General features: G+C 46.6%; 1 protein-coding gene across 1 annotated transcript in view; it reads left to right on the top strand.

Annotated features, from left to right (window-relative positions):
- Positions 1-9,823, top strand: part of CLSTN2 (calsyntenin 2) — a 655,546-nt gene that overhangs the window by 617,140 nt on the left and 28,583 nt on the right. The window contains exon 9 of the mRNA XM_007446973.1: positions 489-651. Coding sequence (XP_007447035.1) covers positions 489-651 — 163 coding nt within the window. The remainder of the gene's footprint in view (positions 1-488; positions 652-9,823) is intronic.

Here is a 9,823-nt window from a genome sequence, read left to right as displayed (position 1 = left end):
CTTTCCCTTCCTCTTGCCCCTTCTCTACCTTCGTCTTCATTTCTACTTCCAATCTAGCATCTTTCTTTTTATAGCTCCATCCATCCCGGAGCTTTTAGAAAAACAATTTTAATTTTACTCTTCCTCTGTTGAAAAGCTAAGAAAAATGTGATACAGAGCAAATTTAAGCAGACACCTCCACCTGTCCACCAAGAACTTGCCAGCCTGGAGGGCTGGCAATTATGTGACCGAGACAATCTGCCGATAGCCAAATGTTTGCCTGATAATTAGCTTCTCAGGCGTTCCTCTACTCCATGGTTTGCCCCATCACGTGTGATTTGAGTTTCTATCACCCCAGTGCGTATCAGCCATTATGTTCATGGAGTTCTTTGCAATAAACATTGTTGATCTAAAGGTCTCTTCTCCCTCTTTCATAATTAGCATAACAGTCTGTTTGATGTTTCACTGCATGTTCAATTTTAAGTGTTGCTTCTCTTTCTTTCCACTAGATTTGTGACAAAGAATGGCATTACTATGTCATCAATGTGGAGTTTCCTGTGGTTACCTTATACATGGATGGAGCAACGTATGAACCGTACCTGGTGACCAACGATTGGCCCATTCATCCATCTCACATAGCCATGCAACTTACGGTCGGCGCTTGTTGGCAAGGTAACCCTAAGTCCAGACCTACTTCCTGGCCCATGTGTGTACAGTCCATGAGAGGTACTGACAGAGAAAAGGGCAAAGCAAGTGGTATGAGAATCAGCCAGGAAAATTTTCGATCCCTTACCAATAAAACAGGACTTATAAAAATAAGGATGAATCCAGGCACTAAGCTTGTATAATAATAAAGCACTTGGCTTGAGACCAGATTTTGATTTTAGATACACATGAGCAATGTCAGGGTGCCTCTGAGTTGCTAAAATGCCTTTTATTGTTCTGGGACCGTATCCGGTTTCAAACTGGGGCTGCGTGGGGCTGAATGTGGAATCTTACAACAAAATTGCCAGTTGGCTCTGTTGATTGCTACACAGGTAGGGAGCCAAGGATCTCTCTTTATTCCCAGTCAATTGGTCCAAGACCCCAACCCTCTATACCGGAAATTCACAAATATGTGGGATGGAGGGAGCGGGTGGATTGCCCATAGGTTCAAAGCCACGAGAGGCCACCCTCAAGTTCTGCTAAGCTCTGAGCCCCTTCCCTGCTCCCCAGGGATGGAGGCTCCTTGTTGCCTTCTCGCTTGAAGGTCCCTGTTCCCTCCTCATTTCCTCTGCTGCTGCCTGTCCTCCAGTCCCTGCACCCAGGCTAATCTCCTCTTTGGAAGCAGGAAAACCAGCACTCTGAGCATGCAGGTATCCTTTCTATTCCCCACTCGGATTTGTTGGCATCTTTGTTTTTGCTCCCTTAGCAGCTGGGGTGTTTTGAAATACCAGTGGGAGAGCAGAGGGGAAGTAAAATGCTCCCCAAATAAGCAGATGAGCACTTTGAGATGACTCGAACTCCTGTTGATGGATTCTTTGAAAGTTACTAAGATCTGTGACCTTGACCATTCGCCATGGGGGCTTAGGGGAAAGGTGGATTATGGTATAAGAGTAAGTCTTCAGAGGGCTGGCTCCCTCTAGGGAAGACATAGGCCCCTCTGCACTGGGACGAAGAGTGAGTTCTGGGCAGCCCCATGCAAGGGAAGATGACAAGGAGGGCAATGGTGCAGCCCCTGGGAGCACAAGAGACACAAAATCCAGGAGGCAACAGAAGAGAGTATATTTTTTAAAATTGGAGTATAGTTGATTTACAATGTTGGGTTAGTTTCAGGTGTACAGCAAAGTGATTCAGAGATATGTGTGTGTGTGTGTGTGTGTGTGTGTGTGTGTGTGTGTGTGTAATATATATATTTATATATATATACACATATGTATATATATATATATATATACATATGTGTATATATTCTTTTTCAGATTCTTTTCCCTTATAGGTTATTACAAACTATTGAGTATAGTTTCCTGTGCTATACAGTAGGTCCTTGTGGTTTATCTATTTTATATATAGTAGTGTGTATATGTTAATCCCAACCTCCTAATTTATCCCTCCCCACTCTCCCCTTTGGTAACCATAAGTCTGTTTTCTATGTCTGTGCGTCTATTTCTGTTTTGTATATAAGTTCGTTTGTATCTTTTCTTTTTAGATTCCACGTATAAATGAATCATATGATATTTGTCTTTCTCTCTCTGGCTTACTTCACTTAGTGTGATAATCTCTAGGTCCATCCACATTGCTGCAAATGGCATCATTTCATTCTTTTTTATGCCTGAGTGAGAGAGTGTGTTTTTGAGCAGAAGTCACCTACTTGAAGTCCGACGTACATCACATGATAGTAGAAAGCTTCTCAGACACTTCAGTAGAACGTGATAGGCGCTTCCTCAGTATTGCAGAATTCCCCAGGATAACAGGAAAGGAAGACTGTGTCATCTGGCAAGAGTCCATGAAACTAATTAGTATAGCAAGGCACTGATTTAGAGGTTGCACAGGAATCATTAGTCACTAAACACAGCTGTGCTGGAGCGATGGCCCTCTTGTGTGGCTCAGTGCCCCAGCTGGACACCACCAGTCAGCCCGTGGATATTCTGGAACATAGCTTGGATGCTGCCCATAAGATAAGGGGGCCCCAGTCATGTCCTCACCATGAACATTACCACTACTCTTCCCTAGAGGCCCTCAGGGACCATATCTGGATCCCTGTCACCCCAGCCTGCAATGGAAACCTGCCCCGAACTCTAAGAAGGCCAGCTGAAACCACTTTTTCCCAGTTACATGCCAACTGGGTAGACCAGCCCCACCAAAATAAAGTGATTTTTATAAAGAATTAAGATGATCTCTTTGGATCAGTTAGAATAGGCTAAGTTGTGCTGTAGTGACAATCAAGCCCCAGTTCTCAGTTACTTAAAATAATTCTCACTTCATATTCACTGCAGAAGAAAGGGGGCTCCTCTCTGCTTTTCCCAAGCAGACAGAGCAGCCACACTGCTGCACGCTGAGAAAGAAGAAAGAGAAAGCATGATGGATGGTGCACAAGCCCTTAAAGCTTCTGCCTACAAGTGACACCAATCATTTTTACTCACACATTATTGGCCAAAGCAAGTCATATGGCCACACCTAACTCCAACAAAGCCTGGAAGTGAAATCTACCATATGTCTGGAAGAAAAACTGGAAATATTGTATGAACGACACTGATGAACACTATGGTCTGTCCACTTAGTCAGCGATATTCGTTTGACTGCCCTTCCCACGTTAAAAATACAGCCACCCTTCTCTAAATGAGACAACCTCTAAGTCCCACCTGTTACTGGCTCCAAGCTCCATGTACAGGTTCTCTGAGTGATTCCTGATGATCTTTTCATTGGGCTGAGATGCATAGGAGGCTCTATATCTGGCCCAGATGTGGCTCCACTCGATCTGGAGACCTATACACTAACAAGAAGAAGTATTCGCTACCACCACAGCCATCACCCCCTCCATACGTGCACATGCACACACGCACACACACACACACACACACACACACACACACACACACACTATACAACAGTGGAACGAAGCAGAATAACCAAAAAACATTTCCACTACGTAAGAGGAATAGTTAGAGAAACACAGCAGTCTTTGGTCCACAGCAATTCTGAAATCCCTCTGGGCAGATGCTGTAAGGGCCCCTGACCTAGGGTGGGACATGTTCTTTGTGATCCTTGACTCCATTCTCTGGGAGGTGATTCCTTCCTCAATATCCACCTAGGCCACATCTGAAGACGACATTGTCACTCCATAAATAGAAGCTCTAATATTATACCTGATGACAATTTATTTAAAAGCTATACCACAAAAATGCTTTTCAAACCAAAGTGTACGTTCATTTTAAAAGAATGTGGGAGAGGGACTTCCCTGGTGGCAAAGTAGTTAAGAATCCACCTGCCAAAACAGAGGACACGGTTTCGAGCCCTGGTCTGGGAAGATCCCACATGCCGCTGAGCAGCTAAGCCTGTGCACCACAACTACTGAGCCTGGGCTCTAGAGCCCGTGTGCCACAACTACTGAGCCCATGTGCCACAACTACTGAAGCCCACGTGCCTAGAGCCTGTGCTCCACAACAAGAGAAGCCACTGCAATGAGAAGCCCGCACACCACAACAAAGAGTAGCCCTCGCTCGCCGCAACCAGAGAAAGCCCGCATGCAGCAATGAAGATCCAGTGCAGCCAAAATAAATAAATAATAAATAAAGATTTTTAAAAATGCTGTAAACGAGTGTGGGAGAAAGAACGGTCACTAGGGTGTTTGAGTATTTCTGTCCTCTTCCCAGATAGATGCTGGGACCACTCTTCCTTGGAGTAAAGTGTGGCCATGTGATTTGCTTTGGCCAATTAAATGTGAGTGGAAGTGCCTTATGTCATTTCCTGGAGGAAACTTTAAGAGCCACTGTTGCAAGGAGGCCCTGTATGTACACGGATGTGTACAGTCCTCTGAGAAAGCACTAGTAAGTCCCCACTTGTGGATAAAAAAACTGAGGGTCTGAGAGGTGAGGTAGCTTACCCAAGGTCACCCCGTCAGATTTGCCCAACCTCAACTCTTCAAAGCCTGTTCTTCTTCCACCGTGGCTTGCTGCCACGGTTGCTGATTGGTCATCTTGTTGATGTGATTATGTGTTTGGGAAAACGCAGGAACTGATGTCTATTGATACAAATGCCGTAAACCCTTTACTTTCTGAGATATCTGACAACTCTGGGATCAAAACGCCACAGAAACTCTGTATTCTCTTTGCTAATCTCTTGCTGCATACTCTTTCAACTGACCCTCTACAGAACAAGAAAAAAGAGTTTAGGCTTAGGAGTCATAAAAAATTTGAGTTTGAGTCAAATGCCAGCCCTGCCACTTACTAGCTGTGTGGACCCAGCAGAATCCCTAACTTCCTTGAACTCCTACTTTCTCACCTATTTTTTTCTTTTTAATCTAGAGTAATGCCTACTCCTTATTGCAAGGATTAGGTGATGGGTCCATGGAGTGTGCTTGGCATGTTTCAGTTGAATGAATGTGTAAATTTGAAAACATCTGCTGGTCGCTTCGTCCACCTCCTTCTCTGCTCCTTGCACCTAAACCCAATATGGCAGATTGTCTGCAAGACCTTGGTACACTCTGGCCTCTGTGATACCATCTTCCCCGTGGCTCCCTGCATGCACTGACCTTCTCCCCTTCCCCAGGATTAATGCTCACACTCAGACCCTGCCCTCCCAGGCCCATCTATAGGCGCTGGAAGATGGGGCTGATGGTATAGGAGAGAACCTGATCATCCAGCCTTCTGGGCATGGAGAGGACGTGAGTATCTTCTCTGAGGGGAATGATAATCTATTGGAGAATTTTCAGCATAGGAGAAAAATCCTTTAAAATCTTTAAAATTGGGCTTTATTGGATGAGAAAGAGTTCGCTGGGAAGATAAAGACGGCAACAGCATATAGCATGGCAGAGAAGCTTGACGTCAGCATGCCCAGGGAGCCCTATCACTGGAACGTGCATGGACCAGAATGAGTTGAGAGGAGGCTGAGATAAGGAGTTGAGACCAGACCATAGGGCGCCATCTTGCCTTGTTAGGAGCCTGGATTCTCTTTTTGTCTTGGAAGGAGACACCAAAAGGTCTTTCAATAGGACATGGCACTGTGAAGTTGATGGCCTATAATGCAGTCTTTATCTCGGCACGTTTCTAAACCTTCCGAAGTCCACTTATATACACGCTATAAGCCCGCTGTGTGAACGAACCCCTTTGGGCCTGTAATCGTGGGGAGTTTTTCAAGTACTTTTGAGGTTGGCAAGGGGACTGGTTCCCACTTGTGAAATTTCCAATTGGGGTTTAACAATGAGGATAGAAAATAATGTGCTAGCAGCTGCTTGCTCCTGGGAACTGGCTCCAGCACTGAGGCTGGGCAGTGTTCTGCAGCCCCAATTAGCCTACTGTGCCCTGTGCGTAAATTGGAAAGCCAAAGTAATTGGTGGAACTTTATTTTCATTGGTATTTTTTCCAGTAATTAAAAAAAAAAATTGAGACTTCATTTACACTTAAGAAATGTTGCCAGTACGGCCTAGAGCAGGCAGCATATTTTAATTCTTGAGAAGGGCTTTTGAAGTCAGGATGGACCTCGCCTTTCAAAAAAGTCCTCCTTCCTCTGCGTGGCCGCTGCATGCCACCTGACCATCACCTCTGTGCTCCGTGTCAGTGTTCTGGGGATGGAATCAGACCCTCTCTCCTGGCCGAGATCAGTCTGATCAGTCAGAAACGACTGCCTTTGGACAAATACCAGGTCCCTGTCTCTCTCTGGGTCACGCCATTGGAGAAGATCGTTTAAAAGACTAATTAAATTTGTCCTTTTCCTTAGAGTCCCCACTCATCCTTTTTTTGCGGTACGCGGGCCTCTCACTGCCGTGGCCTCTCCCATCGCGGAGCACGGGCTCCGGACGCGCAGGCTCAGCGGCCATGGCTCACGGGCCCAGCCGCCCCGCGGCGTGTGGGATCTTCCCCGACCGGGGTGCGAACCCGCGTCCCCTGCATCGGCAGGCGGACTCTCAACCACTGCGCCACCAGGGAAGCCCACTCATCCATTTTTAACAGCAAAACTTCAAGTTCTACCCATATATGGTAAAAACTGTATAATCACATCTGCTTTGGGCCTGGACCTCTACACTGGGCCCAACCAACCAGGGCCTGTAACTCAGCTGTCGTGGGGGTGAATCGGGAAGCCTGCTGATGGGCCAGACCACGGCCTTAGGGAGTCCCCGGGGTTTCAGAGCGATGCCTCAGCAGGTGACACCCCAGGGCACCTCTCTTCCAACACGACAACCAGAGCAGCTCTGTTTTACCCGTTTTGTATGATAGGGCAAGAGTTGTGTTAATGAAATGGCTGAACATGTTTGAAGAAACATAGTTCTAGACACGCACCCCAGTAAGTACCACCCTGCCCTCTGCCTGAGTCTCATCTGCTCTTGGGGGAGCTCATCACACACTTCTCTGCTTGTGGCTCTGTCCCCAGAGACCACCTCATCCCTGCCTCTGCTGGGGCCTCTCCTCTCATGCTCTCTGGACATTGACCTTCCTAGAGTGTCTAGCTTTGCCTGTTCCTGACGGTGGCACCCCTCTGGCCTTGGATGAGGAGGGCTTTCCACCCTAGCTCCTGGTCTGGCTGAGTCCTACCCCCTAATTAACAAATAAAGCAGCGGGAGATAAAGAAGGGGATGGTTCTAAAAATTAGAACCTGTTAAGGGACAGACAGAGAACCCCCATTGTGGCTTTGGGGAGAAGTCAAGGCAAAGGATAGGAATGGCCGAAAAAGGAATAAAAAGGCAGAAATAACCCTGAGGGTTGCAGTAATCAACAGCATCTGTTCCTCAGACAAAGAGGAATTAGAGTCACATGTGGACCTGAGATCTGCTGTACATTTTCAGGTCTTTTTTTTTTTGCCAGACACTAAAAGTAGTGCAGAGACTTGGGATACATGCCGTCACTTAATAAGCTTGGTCTAATTTAATACAAATTCTCTTAATAAAGTCTGTGTTGAAATTATTCTGCATCCCTGGGGGTCTCTGCCGCTGGGAGAAAGAGGCACGTGCTGGCACAGGCCGCCTTACATTCAAGTGGCATTTCCCGAGGGGTCATGAAGCTCGGTCCCACAGTTTCCTCAAGGAGGCCAAGGTCCAGTTTGGGAAACTGCGTAAATCATCCCCACAGCACCACACTGAAGAGTCACAAGGCACATTGGCTTATTCAAAGCTCTCAAAAGCCCGCCAAGAAACCAATCAGTTTGACATTACTTAACCTATGTTTCTCAATCGTATTCCACTGTGGAACTTACTCTTTGTGGAATAGTGTTCTTGGAGCACTGCTTGGGACACATCTCATTGGAGTTACTAATGCAGATCCCCACCCGCTACTAGGGCATGAGTTTGCAGAAAGTAAAGGACTATCTGCTTTCACAGATTCTCCTCTCCTTCTCTTTCCTCCTACTTCATGTCCTGGAGAAGGTCAGTAATTAATGTTTATTGAATTATACCCCACTTTTGAGTTTGTTTTGACAAAGGCGTATGGTTCATGGTCTGACACACAGGGATGACTAACAAGGTGTCTCTTTGCATTGTCTGTATTAAAAAATCAAGAAAAGGACCTGGAGTTCATTTGACATGAGGGTATATTGGTTTAAAGACAACACAGATGGGCCTCCCTGGTGGCGCAGTGGTTGAGAGTCCGCCTGCCGATGCAGGGGACCCGGGTTCGTGCCCCGGCCCGGGAGGATCCCACATGCCCGCGGAGCGGCTGGGCCCGTGAGCCATGGCCGCTGGGCCTGTGCGTCCGGAGCCTGTGCCCCGCAGCGGGAGAGGCCACAACAGTGAGAGGCCCGCGTACCGCAAAAAAAGAAAAAGAAAAAGACGACGCAGATGAAATCAGCTTTAAAATTCAGGCATTCGTGTGTGGAAACACAGTATAACTGAGTTACAATTTTAACGTTGAATCTTATTCTGAAAGTAATATTAATTAGAAAATTGGGCAAGGGTCTTAGAGTAAAAACAGTGTCATTTTAACTTCTCTGAGAGGCACACCAGAGTGGGGAGAAAAAACCAGGAGAAGGCCACTGAAGAAAGAGACAGAAAACTCACGTGACATCACCTCATTTCAGGGTCCCTTGGTTCTTGCTGTCACCAGAACTAGTGGCCGATTTTGGTTTCCTGCACTGTGCTCAGCTCCGGCTTGTCTTCTGTTTAACAACCCTATGTTGTGGCTGTGATTATCATCCCCATTTTGCAGATGAGGAAACTAAGACTTAGAGAACATAAGGACCTTGGGAAAGGTCACCTAGAGCCTGGATTTGCACCCAGGTCTGTGCCACCCAGAGCCCTCACCCTTAATTATGCTGCTACACCACCTCTGCTTCTAGGGACATGTAAAGTCGGATGGTGTTTCACAGCCAAGTAAGGAAGACCAGAGGATTCTGGAATCTGGGGTCAAACCATTTACCCAAACTCCCTGGGCATTTTTTCCCACAGACCAGACAAAATCAAGCTGAGGCCAAAGATAACCACTGGCCCATGGGGCATTATGGTTTAATGGGAGGGTTGAGTTTGGGATCAGAAGAGAATTCCAGACCCTCACTACTGCTGCTTATCTGCTCTGAGTCTTTGAGGACCATGTCTTGCCTCTGTGGTCCTGGAGAGTGGAGGGGCCATCCTGGGTGACATATGAGGGCCCTTCTAACTCCATCAACTTAGGTCCCCAACCCCAGAGTAATGACTTTTGTGGTCATCCCTTAAGTCGTATGTTTCACTCACTTAGAACATGCCATGTAAATGTTTGCTGGAAAGGTTGAAGGGAGGGAGACATGAAAACCAAAGGATAGAGGAAGCCTGCTGAGAATGTGTCATGGCCAGCCCTCATGGCACAGCGTCCCTGTCCACAAGTCCCTGCAACTACAGTTCAACCCCCGAGGTTGCATGGACAGTTTTAAAAGCCGCAGCTTATGGAGGTCTATTACACACTTCACTTAGTCTTTGCGTTCCGTGTGTGTCTCCATCACTGAAATGAGGAAATGAGAGAAAGCAAGATTTCAGATGGTCTCACCATTTGCATTGCTCAAAATTGATATCCAACCATCCATGAAATTGTGTTCATTGAAGAGTGTCCCCATCAACAAACCATGCACAGAGCAGCCTCCAACTCAAGCAAGAGGGAACGTGGCCCCCACTACTTTCCATGGGTTTCTCAGACTAAGTAGCTGTGGGAATAACAGCAGGAAAAGAAAAAAAAAAAAAAAAAAAAGATCA

Source organism: Lipotes vexillifer, unplaced genomic scaffold (assembly GCF_000442215.2).
Source record: "Lipotes vexillifer unplaced genomic scaffold, Lipotes_vexillifer_v1.1 scaffold40, whole genome shotgun sequence".
Lineage (NCBI taxonomy): Eukaryota > Metazoa > Chordata > Mammalia > Artiodactyla > Lipotidae > Lipotes > Lipotes vexillifer.
Note: the sequence above shows the minus strand (reverse complement) of the source record. Positions and strands in the feature narration are given on the sequence as shown.